Source organism: Hyperolius riggenbachi, chromosome 4, assembly GCF_040937935.1.
Source record: "Hyperolius riggenbachi isolate aHypRig1 chromosome 4, aHypRig1.pri, whole genome shotgun sequence".
NCBI lineage: Eukaryota > Metazoa > Chordata > Amphibia > Anura > Hyperoliidae > Hyperolius > Hyperolius riggenbachi.
This window is the reverse complement of record NC_090649.1, coordinates 226978610-226999884: the sequence shown is the minus strand read 5'-3', so window position 1 is coordinate 226999884 and position 21275 is coordinate 226978610. Positions and strand designations below refer to the sequence as shown.

Below are 21275 nucleotides of genomic sequence, written 5' to 3'. Positions count from 1 at the left end.
AAGGCTTGGTGTTTCTTTAACAGTTTCACAGCATCAGAACTTTGTTTCTCTTATACAAGCCTCCTTTTTAGCTGCACAGAAGAAAACTGCCCGGGCTTTTTTCCCCTGATGCTGTGCAAAGCATGATGGGATTTCTGATGTTGTTGTTCTCGTTCTGCTGTTTTGGTGCAATTTTTTTACATTTTTAATTTGACATTTGAAGACTAGCATGTGCAGCTGGGAGGGGTAATCAGGACACAGGATAGTTGGAACTGTGTCTCCTGCTCCTTGTCACCTTTCAACCAAAAAGATGGCTGCCCCCATGACAAAGATGGCAGCCCCCATGAATCACAAACATTTGCCTGTTCTTTTAAAACAGGGTGGGTAAGAGATTATATTACCTATCTATTCTAATTAACATAACTAATGTAACTTAATAACAGTATGTTTGTTTAGGCTGAAGTTCCCCTTTAAGGTGGCCATACATCAGGTGACTTGGTGGCCGATCGACTTTCTGACTCGATTATTATAATCGGATCTGCCTACCTTGCCAACTTACTGACTGACTGTGACACCAATACTCTGCATAGTATTGCAGAGGCCATAGGGCTTTTGGACACCACCAGGGAAGCTATTTTGGGGAGGGGAACCATTAGGCAGGGAACACATTTGACTTTCAGTTTTCCGCGCGCGTTTTTCTGCATACTTTTTCTGCACACCAAGTGTGTTTCTATGCAGGAAACCGCACGCATTTTTTCACAGCAGCTGATGTAAATGATAGAGGAAACTGCCAAAATGTGCAGAGTCATCATGCAGAATGTCAGTTTTTTTCTGCGCGCGAACAACACAGTAAGTGTGCACTAGCACATTAATTAACATGAGTTCTCAGTTTTTCTGTGCAGAAAATGCGTACGAAAACAGTCAAGTGTGTTCCCTGCCTTAGACTCCAGGGAAGCTATATGGTGGAAGGAGGGCCACTAGACCACCAGGGGAGCTATAAGAGGGGAAGGATGAGCCACTAGATACCACAGAACTCTATGTGGTGGAGGGAAGGGGGGGGGGGGGTCACTAGTTACCAGGTAAACTGTATGGGGGAGTGGAGAACCACTAGACACCAGGGAAGCTATATGGGGGAGGGAGCGATGAAGGAAGTAACCACTAGATACCAGTGAAGCTATATGGAGAAGGGAGGGAGAACTACTAAACACTAGGGAACTGTAAAGGGAAGGGGGGTTTGGGCTTAAAATTCTTCTACCCATGTTGCTTTTCCCGTCTTTCAGCCACAGGTTTCAGTCCCATAGTTGTCTGTGGAGACTCTCCTGTCCAGCAGTTTAAGCTCCCTAGTGGTATGATTATTTCCAGATGTAGGGTCTAAAAGCTTTCACAAGCTTTGATACCCTAAAAACAGGGGGGAAAAAACATTGCAGAGAGATCTGCAGCAGCTCCTGCATATAACTCACTCAGGCTCGGGGTTACCGCTCTGAGCTGCTGATTTACCGAGCCTGACTCAAGGTTACAGCTAAGGAGGTTAAAGAGAACCTGAGGTGGGTTTTAATAACTCTATTAGCACACAGAAGCTGGTTCTGCATATAATTCCCTCCCCGCTGATTGGAGGGAAGGGACGCGGGTGGGGAGCGGTGATATAGAGGAGGCGGGGGAGCGGCGGAGAGTGGAAGTGTGGATGTTAACAGCTTGCTAGTGGCATGGCGGAGAGTGGAAGTGTGGATGTAAACAGCTTGCTAGCACAGCGGTTTGATTTATGGAGGACAGCAGAACGCAGGGGTTCTCTTTAAAGAGGGTTGAAACCTGGACTTTGCAGATGACCTTTGCCTGGACCTTTGCAGATGAAAAAAAAAAACTTAAGTGGAGGCTTAGTGGTATTTTTGTTGCAGAGTTATAACGTCTTCTAGTTCCTCTCTACAGATGTAGTATTTCTGATGTTCTGTAAAATGAATGCAACAGCAAGTGTGAAACTTTTCAGCGAAGGGCAGACCTGCAAAAACTGTGAGCTATAAAAGTATCAGAAGTCAAAATTCAAAGCCCAATGGTTTAATTATGCAATGCTGCAGGACAAAAATGAATAGATTTTAAAGAGGAACTCCAGTGAAAAGAATGTACCGTATATACTCGCAAGCAAGCCGACCCGCATATTAGCAGACCCCCCAACTTTTGCCCGAAAAACCAGGAAAAAATGATTGACCCTCATATAAGTCGGGGGTAGGAATGCTGGCCGCATGATCCCCCCCAGTGTGTCCCAGTATAGCTAGTATAGTGCCCAGTATGGGAAGGTAGTGCCTCAGTATAGCTAGTATCGTGCCCAGGATAGCTAGTATCGTGCCCAGGATAGCTAGTATCGTGCCCAGGATAGCTAGTATCGTGCCCAGGATAGCTAGTATAGTGACCAGGATAGCAGGTATAGTGCCCAGGATAGCAGGTATAGTGCCCAGGATAGCAGGTATCGTGCCCAGGATAGCTAGTATAGTGCCCAGGATAGCTAGTATAGTGCCCAGGATAGCTGGTATAGTGCCCAGGATAGCAGGTATAGTGCCCAGGATAGCTAGTATAGTGCCCAGGATAGCTAGTATAGTGCCCAGGATAGCTGGTATAGTGCCCAGGATAGCTGGTATAGTGACCAGGATAGCAGGTATAGTGCCCAGGATAGCTGGTATAGTGCCCAGGATAGCTGGTATAGTGCCCAGGATAGCTGGTATAGTGACCAGGATAGCTGGTATAGTGACCAGGATAGCAGGTATAGTGCCCAGGATAGCAGGTATAGTGCCCAGGATAGCTGGTATAGTGCCCAGGATAGCTAGTATAGTGCCCAGGATAGCTAGTATAGTGCCCAGGATAGCTAGTATAGAGCCCAGGATAGCAGGTATAGTGCCCAGGATAGCAGGTATAGTGCCCAGGATAGCAGGTATAGTGCCCAGGATAGCTGGTATAGTGCCCAGGATAGCTAGTATAGTGCCCAGGATAGCTAGTATAGTGCCCAGGATAGCTAGTATAGAGCCCAGGATAGCTAGTATCGTGCCCAGGATAGCTAGTATCGTGCCCAGGATAGCTAGTATAGTGCCCAGGATAGCTTGTAAAGTGCCCAGGTTAGAGAGTTTAGCACCCCCCGCCCTCTCCCACCCGCTCCCCCCGCGGCCGCTGCTATTACCTTAGCTCTGCGGCGCGGCTTCCTATTCCCCTGTCCTGCTCTTCATTCACAGCAGCTCGCCCCACGGTGGCTGCTGCGTGATGACGGAGGAAGTGGCAGAGAGCGGCTTCCTGGTTACTATGGGAACCTCTCTCTGCACTTCCTCCGTCATCACGCAGCAGCCACCGTGGGGCGAGCTGCTGTGAATGAAGAGCAGGACAGGGGAATAGGAAGCCGCGGAGCTAAGGTAATAGCAGCGGCCGCGGGGGGAGCGGGTGGGAGAGGGCGGGGGACGACCCTCAGGCACATCACTCGCAAGCAAGCCGACCCCCCAACTTTTGACCCACTTTTTGTGGGTCTAAAATTCGGCTTGCTTGCGAGTATATACGGTAATAAAAAAGTGCCTAATTTTTACAATAATGATGTATAAATGATTGTCAGTGTTTGCCCATTGTAAAATCTTTCCTCTACCTGATTTAGGCCTGGTTCACATTAGCGGTGAGCGGAACATATACTGTACAAACGGACCAGTATGCGAACAGATCCAATGTTATACCAAAGAATCCATTCACATCCCTCCGCTTGTATGGATCCGTTGTCCATTGCGCTCAACAGACAAAAAAATGCAGTAGGACCTAATCTCCCGGACCGTTTTGCCCAGCGGACCAGAAACGGAAAGTTTTGCAGCTACATAGGAACAAATAGAAAAGTGACCGTTTCTACCTGATCCTGATAGCCGGATACATATGGCCGGTTCCGTGAACCCCCCCCCCCCCCCCCCCCCGCAAATATGAACTGTGCCTTACATTCTGACATTTATCATATGGTGACATTTTTACTGCTGGTAGGTGATGTCACTGGAAGGAGATGCTGCTTGCTTTTTTGGCAGTTGGAAACAGCTGTTATTTCCCACAATGCAACAAGGTTTCCACAGTGTGATGTCAGTACCTCAGTGCTGTGAGGCACTGACATCACACTGTGGGAGGGGTTTCACCACAATATCAGCCATATAGAGACCCCTAATGATACGTTTGAGAAAAGGAATAGATTTCTCATGGGAAAGGGGTATTGGCTACTGATTGGGATGAAGTTCAATTCTTGGTTACAGTGTCTCTTTAAGAAAGGTTTCCATTTTCATAGTTATTATCTCAGGAGATTGTTGGATAGAAAGTTTCTGCTCCTGTGTCTAGCTTATCCTGAGGAATGAGGATGTGTACCAGAGATACGTTGTAGGAGGGCCTCATCATAACAATGTTCAGGAAGAAAGATCTCTGCTCAGATCTCAAGCTGGGCATTAGTTTTAGAAAATCATTTCAGTTTGTTGCAATAAGACCTAACAAAACATAAGGATTTTCTCTTTTAACTTCAGGTCTGCGTTAAAGTACAATTGTAATCCAAATTTCCCATCTGCTCCAGTTGATTTGCCACACAATTACAGGTTCTAATAAGACAGCCACACACACAATATACTGTATATACTCACGTATAAGCCTAATTTTTCAGCATAAAAATGTGCTGAAAAGTTACCCCCTCGGCTTATATGCGAGTCAGTGGAGAAAAACAGATGGTGGAGCAGATTTTGTTAATGGCAGAGGAGGATAAGGATTGTGCACTAGTGATCCTCCTCTTACCAGCTTGCTCCCTGCTGTGTCCGTGGCACCCATCCCCTGCAACATGGTGTGCAGTGTGTGCTGCTCAAGTCAAGACTACCTATGTCCCCTGGCTTGTAGAGCGGAGCGTGCAAGCAACGTGTCAGCCGTGCAATGATCGAGGATTTTCCCGGTGGCAATCGCTGTGTCTTGGCACAGCTGTATGATCCTGGGGCACATCTGGTTTTGAGGAGGGGGGGCTGACTTGTACTGGGGGAACATCTCGCTACTGTGGAGCGTACTATATTGGGGAGGGGGATTATACGTGAGTCAATCACTTTTTCCTGGTTTCTGAGGGGAAAGTGGGTACCTCGGCTTATACACGGGTCGGCTTATATGCGAGTATATATGGTATTTAAGGACCTGGAATGGTTACAATCTTTACTTTCACTATCTACAAAGCCGTGGCAGGAGCTGTGCCAAGAAGAAATGTTTCTCTTTGCTAAGTATTCAAAGGAGGAAGCTTCAGAGTGGTTGATTGTGACAAATAAGGGATCTTTAGCACATGGTCCTGTTTTTTTTTCTTCTTTTTTTCCTCTGCTTAGCTTCCCATGAACAGGAGGTAACATAAACATGCATAATGTCTGCCACCATCCTTATCTGTACTTAAGTTAAAAATAGGGGGAATTGTGTTTTTCAGACAGATGACATTACTTTGGGACAAAAGTAGGTAGCATAACTACATGGGAAATAAGGTATTTGGGGGCAATTTTCATTGTATGCTAAGCTGGAATGTGATTCAACTTTATGCTGGATACACACGGTGCGTTCCCGCACTCGATGCGCCCGTCGATTCGCGTCGAATCGATTATTTCCGAGCGCATTTTGATGATTGTTAGGTCGATTTACATGAAACGTATGCCAAATCGACCTGACGATCCATCAAAACGCGAATCGACATGTCGGAAATAATCGAGTCGACGGGCGCATCGAGTGCGGGAACGCACCGTGTGTATCCAGCATTACAGTTTAAGTTCCTAAAATGCTTCATTGTTCAGTGTAGACTGTGCAATCAAGCCATTTAATCTTCTGCTTGCACTGTAATCTATTTAACTTGACAGTTTCTTGTCCCTTAAAATATCTTTGATCTTCTATTTCCGTTTTGAGAAGAGCAGTTTTGTTTACAAACCTCCTGAGGATCTGGTGGAACCCAATGGATGTCTCTGTGCAGAAAATAAAAACATATTCTCATTAACAAAAAAGGCAAATTATGTAGCAAGCCCTAATTTGCTATAGCAACTATTTTTTGTAGTTCTCTCTGCCAGTAAATGTTCACTGCAAAATAAGTCAATGAACAATTGTGCGTAGCCCATTTTTTTGTGTTCCCCAGTATCTTAGCACAATAAAGACAATAGTCAGTGACCTGCTAGCTGATGGGTAAGTGACTGAAGGCCACTAGTTTTGTGTCAGGAATCTAGCATGTATAACTTTAGCATTATTTAGTCTGAAGTGTATACCCAAGAGATTTCTATATTATTTATCGCTCCGGTTACATGTCATGTATCACTTTTTTAATGTTGACATTATCTGGATCAGCTGGTGAGTCCTCAGAAATTTGTAACATGCTGCTTTCCTGGTGCACTTTATGCCCAATACTGGAGTTGTACCATCTGCTTGTGAATTGGTACCAGTATGTGCTGCTGGGAACTACAGGAACCTTATAGGGAACCCAAGGTGAGAGACCTATGGAGGCTGACATATTAATTTCCTTTTAAACAATGTACATTGCCTGGCTATCCTGCTTATCCTCTCCCTCTTAATACTTTTAGCCATGAGCAAGCATGGAGATCAGATGTTTCTGACAAAAACTGACATGATTAGCTGCATGCTTGCTTCAGGTGTTTGATATATATACACTGCTGACCAGAAAGATCACTAGAATTGCCAGGCAACTGGTATTGTTTAAAAGGAAATAAATATGGCAGCCACCATATGTTTCCCACCTCAGGTTTTTATAGTGACAGCAATGCAGTCAGACATCTTTATTCCCTTCTAGAAAATGTATATTGCCAGACTGTGGTGCTGATTTTAAGCTTCAGTCAGTGGCGTAACTAATGCACTAGAGGCCCCAGTGGGAGTTTTACTCAAGCATGCTAAATACAGTACAACATTTTGCATGGAGCACCAAAAACCTGCAAAGGACAGCCAGATTGTTGGGCGTAAACGTTTTTTAATGATTGCTACTATTTCAATTGCTACATCTGATCTGCATGCAGATTGTAGAATCTGTATACCTGACCTGCATGCAGATGTAGGAGTCTATATACTTAACCTGCATGCAGATTGGAGAATAAGTATACCTGATCTGCATGCAGATGTAGGAGTCTATATACTTAACCTGCATGCAGATTGGAGAATAAGTATACCTGATCTGCATGCAGATGGGGCAGTCTGTACACCAGATCTGCATGCAGATGGGGGAGTCTGTACACCTGATCTGCATGCAGATGGGGGAGTCTGTACACCTGATCTGCATGCAGATGGGGGAGTCTGTACACCTGATCTGCATGCAGATGGGGGAGTCTGTACACCAGTCTGTCCACCTGATCTACATGCAGATAGGGGAGTCTGTACACCAGTCTGTACACCTGATCTGCATGCAGATGGGGGAGCCTGTACACCAGTCTGTACACCTGATCTGCATGCAGATGGGGAGCCTGTACACCAGATCTGCATGCAGATGGGGGAGCCTGTACACCTGATCTGCATGCAGATGATGGAGTCTGTCCACCTGATTTGCAGGCTGATTGGGGAGTCTGTCCAAATGATCTGCATGCAGATGGGGGAGTCTGTACACCTGATCTGCAGGCTGATTGGGGAGTCTGTACACCTGATCTGCAGGCTGATTGGGGAGTATGTACACCTGATCTTCACATAGATGGGGGTGTCTGTACACCTGATCTTCACATAGATGGGGGTGTCTGTACACCTGATCTGCAGGCTGATTGGGGAGTCTGTACACCTGATCTTCACATAGATGGGGGTGTCTGTACACCTGATTTGCATGCAGATGGGGGAGTCTGTACACCTGATCTGCAGGCTGAATGGGGAGTCTGTACACCTTATCTTCACATAGATGGGGGTGTCTGTACACCTGATCTGCAGGCAGATGAAGTAGTCTGTACACCTGATCAGTACAGTATGAAAGGTAGAGGATCAGCACAACAGATAGATATGGAACACTTTTTAAAGGGATGTCAGCACTGGGAGTTCATTCCTACAGCTCTCTTACTTTCCATTGTTAAAAGATACTATACAGTCAGGGTATAAAAAGCTGCCTCTAATACTTCTAGCCATAGACCCTGAACAAGCATGCAGATTAGATGTTTCTGACAAAAATCTGACAAGATTAGCTGCATGCTTGCTTCAGGGGAGGGAGCATTTTTGGGTGCTGGGGGTTAAGAAAGAGGTCACTGGTTATTGGTGAGGGAGAAGGGTGGAGTCTTGCTCAGATGAAGGGAGGAGCTTATCTCAGGTGCAGGTGGAGCTTATGTGAAACGGGAAGGGCTACTCGCAGTGGGGGCTACTATTCCACCCCCACCTCCCTTCAGATAGCACCATGGTCCATGGAATTCAAAGGACCCTCTACCAAAAGGCCCCCTTACTGATCTCATGCTGACTGAAGAGGAGTTTTCAGCTTTGGAAGGCACAATCGCTCCTGCCGTCAGCTGCTCTCCCGTCTCCCATCAATCCCCCTCTGCACCAGCTGGCCACATCTTCAAAGAAATACTGAGATTCGAGCAACAGCACTGTCATAAGATATCAGTGCATGTAATGCCTCAGATATAACCAGTATGCTGTCTTACAGGCTGCAGATATACATCTAGTGTGTGTGTGTGAAATTTACATAACACCACCCCTACTAAGGAGGAGTCTGTCTTCCGAGGCCTTACCCAACATGGCGGATCCTACAACATGCTGCATCACAGGCCCAATGCTACATCTTGCATTCACATGAACAGGTCACTATTTATATCATGCCTATGCCTCTATGTTTGATTCCTGGGTTCAATTGGCACAGTGTTTTTTCACTGATGGTCCTCTTCAGAGAGTACCCGAGCGGAAGCTCGGGTGAACATCATCAGATACTGACCTAAAGAGAGGGAAGCCTCAGGTTTCCCTCCCTGCTGTGTTGTCCCTCTTCACTGAGTGCAGCTCTTCCTGCTCCAGCGTGGCCATGCAATTGCCGACGCAGCACACCCACACATGCGCAGTAAGCTCTGTGGTACTGTGCATGCGCGGATGGGGTCGTGCGGCTACTGCATGCCCTCACATCAGGAAAAAGAGCTTCACGGGAGTGACATGAAGAGGGGCCGCACTCTACAACGGGGGCTGTAAATCAGTGAGGGGAGCCTCAGTAGGATCCTGACGCTTCCTTCAATTAGGGTGTGTATTTGATTTTGATCCCGAGCTTTGGCTCAGGATTACTTTAAATATATGTTGCTGATTTTGTAATTAAAGTGTAACTGTAGTCAAAACTCTTTGTTTTCCTTACCCCATCACTGGACCAGAAAATGAGAAGTCTCTCCAACTGAAACCCAGGTAGCAGTGTAAGCAGGATGCAGGCTCCAAGTCAGGGGCATAGCTACAGAGCCAGAAGTCCCACTGCAGATTTTATACTGGGCACCTGTTTAGAATCAGACAATGGCAATCACATGATAGACCATCAAATCTAGAAAATGAATAGTTTAATGATTACCACTTATCAACACACATGAAGAGGTGATCATTACCACTACAACACCAGTAGAGAGTGAGTTCAGTGATTGGATGCAGCATGTTGTTCCAGTTTACCAATACACTGTCAGGACTGGAACCCACAAGAGCTCTTTTCTGAGCATTTAGGGAGTGCTTGAAAACGCTAGCAATTTCCAAAAACGCTCAGCTAATGTTAACGGATGTGCCAACTTCCACAGGAGCGTTTGCGATTCCCAAAATCGCAAGCGCAGGACATGCAGCATTTTGTTAGAGTTAGCTCTTCAATGTAAAGTATATAATCACTGGCGTAATCGCTCATCAAAACTTGCATGGAGCGATTTTGCTAGCATTTTAAAGTTAATGTACACTGTAACAAAATTAAAAATAAATGAAAGGACCAGTCAGACTTATCGCTACACAACAGCTGGCAAATTGATAAGACTTTCTAAAACGCTCCCTAAAACGCTCATGAAATTGCTTACAAACTGCTCATACAAAACGCTAGTGATTGCGATTAGCGATAGTGTTTTGTAGTGGGTTCCAGGCCTCATTGTAGCTTTCAGTGTAGGTGGGGTTGTCTTTCATGTAATATTACAATTGCAAAAAGTGCAGTGCCGCTTTTGTGGCTGGTAAGAAGAAATCAATGTCTAACCTTACAACAAATGGTATGTCTGGAAGGACATGGTAAATGCAGGTAGGATTCAGGTTTGTCTGCATTGTAAGTTTCAATAACTAGCTATGCCTGCATCCTGTATTAATTAGATACCGTTTCATGAGATAAAATACCTGCCAGGGCAGTAGGTGACATATCCGTGTGTGTGTGTGTGTGTGTGACATCCATGTGTGCATGTGACATATTCATATGTGTGTGTGCTTATCCTTCTGTGTTCTTTATACAGTTTAAAAATTCTGAACTAGAAATATTTTGTTTTTGTTTTTTAGATGAAAGAGATAAAGTGCAGAAGAAGACATTTACAAAATGGATTAACCAGCACCTAATGAAGGTTAGTAACAACATAATATGTGTTTACTGTTGCATAAAGAGCCAATCTAGTATACATGTTTCTGGTCTCTGTACATTTTCCTGATTGATATTTCAGGTAGATTTGTTTACTGTTACTGAATCTGTCAGTGGGCTTTTGACCCCAATTTATCCAGTTGTAGCAATTTTGGAAAGCATTGAATACGTGAGATTGGAGCTATTAGCTTTTAACAAGTAAAGGTGCCGGCATTGATCAAGTATTTATTGGTATACTGTGCAAAGTTTGCAGCCATGCAGGCCGTGCATTAAGTTAAGCAGGCAGGTTACAATTCCATTCGTTGTGGCAGTAAACATACCCTGTGGCGTGGAAGCGGTGGGTGCTATGTGGGACGTATCTGACAGTCGTTTTGCACGGTGAGGCACTTCTTCCAGAGATTTGTTTGTAAGCCTTGAATCTTCACACACGTACCACCTAGGACCCACCACCTCCACTACACAGGGTATGTTTACTGTAAATCAACAAACTGCGCCTGCCCTATTCAAACCACACTGAAATGTTCAAGTTACTGCTAAACGTTCAAAGCATTCGAGTTTTCGCTATCACAAGTCCAACAGGAGTCACATATACAATGATGAATGACAGCGCTCCTCTTCTAAATTTCTTTATATCTTTTTTCGCTTCAGTGACACTTTAACCACTTGCCGACCGCCTACTTCATATTGGCGGCGGCAAAGTGGCAGCCCCAGGACCACGTAACGCAGATTGGCGTCAGGTCCTGGGGCACTCTCTGGCCGGGGATCGCGCGCTGGGATGCGCGCGCATCCACCGGCAATAGGCTCCGCCCACCCGCGACGTCAACCCGCCGGCCAATCGGAAGCGCCGGCGGGTTGTTAACCCCGCGATCGCCGCTACAAAGTGTATAATACACTTTGTAATGTATACAAAGTGTATTATACAGGCTGCCTCCTGCCCTGGTGGTCCCAGTGTCCGAGGGACCACCAGGGCAGGCTGCAGCCACCCTAGTCTGCACCCAAACACACTGATCTGCCCCCCCCCTGCCCCCTGATCGCCCACAGTACCCCTCAGACCCCCCCCTGCCCACCCCCCAGACCACCATTTGCACACAATCACCCCCCTAATCACCCATCAATCACTCCCTGTCACTATCTGTCAACGCTATTTTTTTTTTTAGTCCCTAAACTGCCCCCTGCTCCCTCCTGATCACCCCCCCACCCCTCAGATTCTCCCCAGACCCCCCCAGACCCTCCCCCCCCCTGCGTACTGTATGCATCTATCCCCCCTGATCAACTGTCAATCACCTGTCAATCACCCGTCAATCACCCCCTGTCACTGCCACCCATCAATCAGCCCCTAACCTGCCCCTTGCGGGCAATCTGATCACCCACTCACACCAATAGATCGCCCGCAGATCCGACATCAGATCACCTCCCAAATCCATCGTTTACATCTATTCTCTCCTCTAAACACCCACTAATTACCCATCAATCACCCCCTATCACCACCTGTCACTGTTACCCATCAGATTAGACCCTTGCGGGCACCCAATCGCCCGCCCACACACTCAGATTGCCCTCAACCCCCCCCCCTTATCGATTCGCCAGTGCATTATTTACATCCGTTCTTCCCTGTAATAACCCACTGATCACCTGTCAATCACCCCCTGTCACTGCCACCCATCAATCACCCCCTGTCACTGCCACCCATCAATCAGCCCCTAACCTGCCCCTTGCGGGCAATCTGATCACCCACCCACACCAATAGATCGCCCGCAGATCCGACATCAGATCACCTCCCAAATCCATCGTTTACATCTATTCTCTCCTCTAAACACCCACTAATTACCCATCAATCACCCCCTATCACCACCTGTCACTGTTACCCATCAGATTAGACCCTAATCTGCCCCTTGCGGGCACCCAATCACCCGCCCACACGCTCAGATTGCCCTCAGACCCCCCCCTTATCAATTCGCCAGTGCAATATTTACATCTGTTATTCCCTGTAATAACCCACTGATCACCTGTCAATCACCCATCAATCACCCCCTGTCACTGCCACCCATCAATCACCCCCTGTCACTGCCACCCATCAATCAGCCCCTAACCTGCCCCTTGCGGGCAATCTGATCACCCACCCACACCAATAGATCGCCCGCAGATCCGACATCAGATCACCTCCCAAGTGCAGTGTTTACATCTCTTCTCTCCTCTAAACACCCACTAATTACCCATCAATCACCCCCTATCACCACCTGTCACTGTTACCCATCAGATTAGACCCTAATCTGCCCCTTGCGGGCACCCAATCACCCGCCCACACCTCAGAACGCCCTCAGACCCCAGCCCTGATCACCTCGCTAGTGCATTGCTTGCATCTATTTCCCCCCTCTAATCACACCTTGAGACACCCATAAATCACCTCCTGTCACCCCCTAGCACACCTACCCATCAGATCAGGCCCTAATTTGCCCCGTGTGGGCTCCTGATCACTCGGCCAAACCCTCAGATCCCCCTCAGACCCCCTTCCGATCACCTCCCCAGTGCATTGATTGCATCTATTTTCCCCTCTAACCGCCCCCTGAGACACCCATTAATCACCTCCTGTCACCCCCCTAGCACTCCTATCCATCAGATCAGGCCCAATACATCCTGTCATCTAAGAGGCCACCCTGCTTATGACCGTTTCCACAAAATTTGCCCTCTCATAGACCACCTGTCATCAAAATTTGCAGATGCTTATACCCCTGAACAGTCATTTTGAGAAATTTGGTTTCCAGACTACTCACAGTTTTGGGCCCGTAAAATGCCAGGGCAGTATAGGAACCCCACAAGTGACCCCATTTTAGAAAGAAGACACCCCAAGGTATTCTGTTAGGTGTATGATGAGTTCATAGAAGATTTTATTTTTTGTCAAAAGTTAGCGGAAATTGGATTTTTATTGTTTTTTTCACAAAGTGTCATTTTTCACTAACTTGTGACAAAAAATAAAATCTTCTATGAACTCACCATACCCCTAACGGAATACCTTGGGGTGTCGTCTTTCTAAAATGGGGTCACTTGTGGGGTTCCTATACTGCCCTGGCATTTTAGGGGCCCTAAACCGTGGGGAGTAGTCTAGAAAACAAATGCCTCAAAATGACCTGTGAATAGGACGTTGGGCCCCTTAGCGCACCTAGGCTGCAAAAAAGTGTCACACATGTAGTATCGCCATACTCAGGAGAAGTAGTATAATGTGTTTTGTGGTGTATTTTTACACATACCCATGCTGGGTGGGAGAAATCTCTCTGTAAATGGACAATTGTGTGTAAAAAAAATCAAAAATGTGTCATTTACAGAGATATTTCTCCCACCCAGCATGGTTATATGTAAAAATACACCACAAAACACATTATACTACTTCTTCTGAGTACGGCGATACCACATGTGTGACACTTTTTTGCAGCCTAACTGTGCTAAGGGGCCCAAAGTCCAATGAGTACCTTTAGGATTTCACAGGTCATTTTGAGACATTTGGGTTCAAGACGACTACTCACGGTTTAGGGCCCCTAAAATGCCAGGGCAGTATTGGAACCCCACAAATGACCCCATTCTAGAAAGAAGACACCCCAAGGTATTCCGTTAGGAGTATGGTGAGTTCATAGAAGATTTTATTTTTTGTCACAAGTTAGCGGAAATTGATATGTATTGTTTTTTTTTTCACAAAGTGTCATTTTCCGCTAACTTGTGACAAAAAAAAAATCTTCTATGAACTCACCATACCCCTAACGGAATACCTTGGGGTGTCTTCTTTTCACAAGCTGAATGCAGCTGCTAACTTTGAGAAAAGTCGCCCTGTGTAATACAAAGAACTATGGAAATATGGATATCATTTTAAAGCTCTCTTTCTGGTGACACCTAAATTGTCGCCCTACGCCTTTTAGTTTTCTCTATTTTTGCGATTGAAATCGCGGCCGCGGCAATTTCAATCGCGAAAATAGCAAAAACTAAAAGGCGCAGGGCAGCGGTTTATATATCATTGGAAAGAGGAGAAAGAGAGCTTTAAAATGATATGCATCTTTCCATAGTTTCTGCACTGCTCGGAGTCCCTTTAAAGGGAACCTTTATTTACGCATTGCACCTGTAACACGTACAAATGTACTTGTTAATGTCCGCGATAGCTTCCTGCACCAGCGGGGATGCTTAAAAAGGTAGGCAAGGCGGCCGGCCGACTCTCGGCAAAAACGAAACTAGCTGGCAGCGGGGGACCAGAGGAGCCATGAGTGACTACGAGGGCACAGGGTGGCTGCAGGGGACTGGTAGATGCCCCAGGTAAGTGAAACTCATGTTTTTTGTTTTTTTTTAGAGTTGAGGTTCCCTTTAAGTATGACCGAATTGTCGGCTTGTTTGTTTCAGGCTGGTTTCACACTTGTGCACCAAAGCCCCTTTCATATTACTCAGCGCCAACAGGGTGATATACATAGGCCTGCCCCCACTTGTTGACGTACTTCCTGCCTCACCAGGATTCCCATCAGCCTGTGGTGCACTGCGCTTCATCATTTACACTTACTACACCTAGGGCCTGTTTCCACTACACGCAGAATGGATGCAGAAAAACTGACTCCAAGGAATGTTTATGGGCCTGTTTCCACTACACGCCGACTCGATGCAGAATAGAGGCAGAAAAACTGACTCCAAGGAATGTCTATGGGCCTGTTTCCACTAAACGCAATTTTTCTGATGCAGATTTTCTCATAGGCATTCATTGGAGTCAGTTTTTCTGCATCCATTCTGCATCCAATCTGCGTGCAGTGGAAACCGGCCCTTACTGCATTATCCATGCAGGGTATGCGGAGCTGCTTAGTTTCAATTCTGCCGGATGCTCGTCCACTGCGCCTGCGCGGCCCTGGTCGCAGGCATCCTCGTAAGTGTTCACGGCGCATTACAACTTTTTCTCTCACGTCGGTCTTGCTGATGTGAATTCGTAAGAGGATGGCTGTAGCCAGGACTGTGCAGTCACAGTGCACCTGCGACTGATCGTAACTAAGCCGCTGTGGGGGAACGGAGGAACGTTGAGGACCGGTGGGGGCACAGGACTGCTGCGGGGGGCTGGGTTAAGCCCCAGGTAAGTGGAAATCTTTTTATCTACTGCGGTTTAGGTTAGCTCGTTGCAGCGCATTTTGAATGTCTCCATAGACTTGCAGTGACTTGGCGGCCTCTTGCTGTAAAATAGCTTACTGCAACGCCACTGTGCAAAAAAAAAAAAAGGCCCCTTAGGTGCGTGACTCAAAGAGGAATGAAGTAAAATAGAGGTTTGGGATTGTTTTAAAGGAAACAAATAAGCCATCCAACATGTTTCTCTTACTACATGGTCAATGTAATTATTTTTGTATCTAATCTTTCATTAGAAAGAATGTTTCCTTCTTTATGTGGATGCAAATGGTTCTATTAGGTATAATGCAGTTATGAATGAGACTGTCTGGACTGCAAGAGGTACATGAGCCAAGTAATATACAGCTCTGTGCACAGGAACGTGACTCACATCGCGCTGCCATCTACCTTCTCTCTGCACGTTTATACTCCGTGCCTATGAAGACACTGTGGCCACTGCCAAGCTGCCTCTCTGCAAATATATCTTTTAAATTAGGCAGAATCATGCAGGGACTTGTTATATTTTGAAATCGCACACCTGTGTATTTCTACTGCAGGGGTACTGACTAAAACACAATTTGGATTAGCAAGATTTTCAGTGTTTCTCCTGTTGCTTTGTATTTATATATTTCAACCGATGGTTCGCATACCTTTCAGGGCTACTTCTTAGTATAAAAAGTAACTCCTAGGGCGTTTTGCAATTTTTTTTGAGCACCAGTGATAAAAAAAAACGCCCTAAAAGCGCTTGTGCAATGAATCCTTATGGGATAGCTCATATCAGTGTGTTTCATCAGCTTTCCGCTGACCAAAGCGCTGCCTGTACCATTTTTAGTGTGATTTTGCTACAATGGAAGGTATAGGAAAAACGCTCACAAAATCGCTTTATGCAGCAATTGCATTCACGCTTTTAAGAATAAATACATTTTATTTATTCTTTTCCAGGTCAAAGAGTTCACTTCCTGACTTGCGTCAGGAAGTGAAAAAACAAATCGCTCTGCAAAAGCGCTTTGAAAATCGCTTTACATATCGCGAAGGTAAGCATCGGGAGGGGAAATAATCACTCACAATCGCAAAAGGCGGCCGTCAACGATTTCGGTTTTCGATATGAACAAAGCCTAATAGCCTAAGCGTAATCCTTTAAATGCAAACCCTCACACCTTGGAACACTGTCTGGTAGAGCAATAAAACTACTGCTCAGATGGTGCCTTTTTTGTTCTAGGAGATGTCTGCTGCTAGATATTTTTTCTTTTAAAGGGAATATCCAGGCAGCCCAAAAAAAGATATTTACTTACCCGGGGCTTGTTTCAGCCCCTAGCAGCCGCTATGTCCTTTGCCTCAGCTCTGCTCTTAGGCGCTGGCTCCCGGACCCCGACAGTGCAGAGGCCGACTTCGCCAGATCGTCCTCTACTGTGCCTGCCCGAGCGCCTCTGTCAATCAAGTCTACGTTGTCCAGAGTGTACTACGTAGGCGCAGTAGTTCTGCGCCTACACAGTACATTCCGGACAATATAGACTTGATTGACAGCGGCGCTCGTGCAGGCACAGTAGAGGATGACCTCGAAGTCAGCCTCTGCATTGGCAGGACCCCGGGTCGGTGGCTGGGAGGAAGCCCCGGGTAAGTCGGTGGCAGGGAGGAAGCCCCGGGTAAGTAAATGTCACTTTTTTGGGCTGCCTGGATATTCCACTTGAGGACCAGGGGATTTTGCGCTGATCTGTGCAGCGTGGGCTCTCCAGCTCACAGCACAGATCAGCTAGCAGCCAGGGCGACCAGACTTCCCCCCCCCTTTTTTCCCCACTAGGGGGATGTCCTGCTGGGGGGTCTGATCGCCTCCGGCACTATGTGGGTAGCGGGGGGCTCCTCAAAGCCCCCCTCCGCATCGATTTCAGGCCTCGCTCCCTTTCCCTCCCTCCCCTCTTTCCCCTGGGCGGCGCAGGACGGAGATAGGCTTCTCCTTTACGGCGCTGCTGCGCAGCTGCGCCGTATGATGTAAACAGCGGGGATTTCTTCCCCGCGTGTTTACAATTAGCCTGCGAGCTGCGATCGGAGGCTCGCAGGCTGTTCATGGAGACACCTTCCGTGAACTGACATGGAACGGCCGCTCGAACGATCGGCGTTAGGCGGTCGTTAAGTGGTTAAGAAAACGTTAAGTGAAAGGTATATAAAGGCTGCCATATTAATTTCCTTTTAAACAATACCAGCTGCCCAGACAGCTGGTTTGCTGCAGCCTATTTAGGGTACTTACCTTGGGAGGGGGAAGCCTCTTGATCATACAGAGAATCCCCTCATCCTCCATAGCCAGGCTAATTCAGCAATGAGACCACTGAAGCCTGGCTGCACTGCACCTATACAGTAGCACGGATCCATTTGAGCTCTGATGGAAAATGCCAATCTAGATCGGGTCCATGCTATTGTGCAGACGCAGGCCCCTTGCATGTGCACAGTACCACCAACCTGATTAGGCTATTGTGCAAGCGGTTTTTTTTCAGGGTTCCAAGTGCTGGAACGGTTCAGTGACTGAGGATTGGGAAATACTATGGATCACCCTCCTGAGGTGAGTACCCCGGGTGCATTTTTCTCCCCCCTACAGGTACACTTTAAACATAGCTCCCAACTGTCCCTCTTTTGGAGGGACAGTCCCTCTTTGGGAGCCCTGTCACTCTGTCCCTCTTTCCTCCTCATTTGTCCCTCTTTCTATGTAAATATATATATATATATGTCCCTACTAAAAATGTGTTTGATTGACTCTAAACTTTATTCCCATCCTTTAAATTGATATATTACTAATTTTCAAAGGTTAATATGAAGGAAAAAGAACCAGGATAGAAAGGACCAGCGTGGTTTGAATTATAAAACAACATATTTTTCTTATGAAATCTTTATGGTATGCGTGACTAGGGGCATGACGGGGTGTGATCATGCGTGTGGCAGGGGTGTGGCTTAAGTGTCCCTCTTTCTCATCTCAAAAAGTTGGGAGGTATATTTAAATTATTGCCACTTTTATAAGTTACTGCCTTTGTGTGATTGGCAATCTTCTTTGGTGATTGCACTGACAGTGAACGGATCCTATTTTATTTACAACATCCATTCACACTTGCTAGTCTCCAACAGACCAAATGAACCACATTGGACCAGAGCAGACACTACACTGTCCTGTCCGCTCCTGCTGACCGTTTAAGTTCTGACTCAAATATGAGCCTAGCCCAGTGTTTCTCAAACCTGTCCTCGTGACTACCCAACGGTGCATGTTTTGTCGGCAACCTCACCTATGCACAGTTGGGGTAATAAGTGTCTCAGCTAGGTGGATTCCATGTAGCTGAGACACTAAGTACCCCCACCTGTGCATAGGTGAGGTTGCCACACACCATACCATTTTTTTTTTTGTATTCGATTTGAGCATTCCGATTCAATTTTCCAATTGATTGGAAGAATCTTCGAGGTACCACACACATATTTTCGAGATTTCTGCAATTTTGGAATAAAAGGTCTTAACTCCGAAAAAGTTGGTTGGTTAGAAAAACCGAGAGAAAAATGTACTGAATTGTATTTTTTCTGGTGGAATACAATTTCAGAATCCATAACACATCATACAATTCTTGATAAAGTTGAACTGAATTTTTCAACATGTCCAATCTCAAAAATAAAAATAAAAAAAAGCTTTCTCTTTTTTTTTGGGACAACAATCTTATTTATTGGTGTAACATTGGATCTTTTAATTGTATGGTGTGTGACCACATTAAGCTTTCTCTTAAAAGGTTTGAGCAGCATGATGGACACTTCACATAACACCAGATAGCTGTTGCCATTTTCATAGTGATGAATGCCATAGGCTTCAAGCAGAATTTTTATTCAAATTCCCTGGTCACTACTTTTGCTGCAGACTGTCACTTTAAAAGGTAGTGGCACAGCAGGGCTGTGGGCGCAAGGAAAGTTCATGGGCCACGTACTGCAACTTTTTCTAGCAAAGAAATAATTATTGTGGCTGGTGATGTGTTAAATTGAGCTGCAGATTGCCAATTTACATGAATTATGACATGATATTCGGATCACTACTGTAATTAATCTGAAATGCGGTATGATACATTTTAACCACTTGAGGACCGCAGTGTTAAACCCCCCTAAAGACCAGGCCAATTTTAACTAAATGGGCCACTGCAGCTTTAAGGCCAAGCTGCAGGGCCGCACAACACAGCACACAAGTGATTCCCCCCTCCCCCTTTTCTCCCTACCAACAGAGCTCTGTTGGTGGGATCTGATGCCCCCCCCCCCTCCCCCCTGTTTGTTTTTTTTAAAATAAAATTTACTATTATTTCGTTCCTGTTACCCCGCTCCCTCCCCCCGCCAGCCAATCAGCGTGATCAGCTGTCAGACAGCCGATCACTCCCCAGTGTATGAAGGGGATAGCCGTGTCACACAGCTGTCCCCAGTACAACGCTGCTGCAGCATTGGTTTAACATTGGATCCGTTCGCATACCGGTCCATTTCTACAGTATACATTCCGTTCCGCTCACCGCTAATGTGAACCTTAGTATATGGAAGCACTAGTAATGTATAGGTCAGTGCTGAGGCCACTCATACAAGAGTACACAGGACTTCTGAGGCTGTGTGAGGCTTGTGCATTATATCTTAGTATATGGAAGCACTAGTAATGTATAGGTCAGTGCTGAGGCCACTCATACAGGAGTACACAGGACTTCTGAGGCTGTGTGAGGCTTGTGCATTATATCTTAGTATATGGAAGCACTAGTAATGTATAGGTCAGTGCTGAGGCCACTCATACAGGAGTACACAGGACTTCTGAGGCTGTGTGAGGCTTGTGCATTATATCTTAGTATATGGAAGCACTAGTAATGTATAGGTCAGTGCTGAGGCCACTCATACAGGAGTACACAGGACTTCTGAGGCTGTGTGAGGCTTGTGCATTATATCTTAGTATATGGAAGCACTAGTAATGTATAGGTCAGTGCTGAGGCCACTCATACAGGAGTACACAGGACTTCTGAGGCTGTGTGAGGCTTGTGCATTATATCTTAGTATATGGAAGCACTAGTAATGTATAGGTCAGTGCTGAGGCCACTCATACAGGAGTACACAGGACTTCTGAGGCTGTGTGAGGACTGTGCATTATATCTTAGTATATGGAAGCACTAGTAATGTATAGGTCAGTGCTGAGGCCACTCATACAGGAGTACACAGGACTTCTGAGGCTGTGTGAGGCTTGTGCATTATATCTTAGTATATGGAAGCACTAGTAATGTATAGGTCAGTGCTGAGGCCACTCATACAGGAGTACACAGGACTTCTGAGGCTGTGTGAGGCTTGTGCATTATATCTTAGTATATGGAAGCACTAGTAATGTATAGGTCAGTGCTGAGGCCACTCATACAGGAGTACACAGGACTTCTGAGGCTGTGTGAGGCTTGTGCATTATATCTTAGTATATGGAAGCACTAGTAATGTATAGGTCAGTGCTGAGGCCACTCATACAGGAGTACACAGGACTTCTGAGGCTGTTTGAGGACTGTCAAATGTATGCATTATATACTAGTATAGGAAAGCACTAGTAATGTATAGTTCAGTGCTGAGACTCCTCATACAGGAATACACAGGGCTTCTGAGGCTGTGTGAGGACTGTCATATGTATGCATCATGTCTTCGTATATGGAAGCACTAGTAATGTATA

General features: G+C 46.1%; 1 protein-coding gene across 19 annotated transcripts in view; it reads left to right on the top strand.

Annotated features, from left to right (window-relative positions):
- DST (dystonin) overlaps window positions 1-21275 on the top strand; it is a 748258-nt gene that overhangs the window by 244044 nt on the left and 482939 nt on the right. For all 19 annotated transcript variants that reach the window (XM_068281416.1, XM_068281417.1, XM_068281405.1 and 16 more), the window contains one exon: window positions 10408-10469. In XM_068281416.1, coding sequence (XP_068137517.1) covers window positions 10408-10469 — 62 coding nt within the window. The remainder of the gene's footprint in view (window positions 1-10407; window positions 10470-21275) is intronic.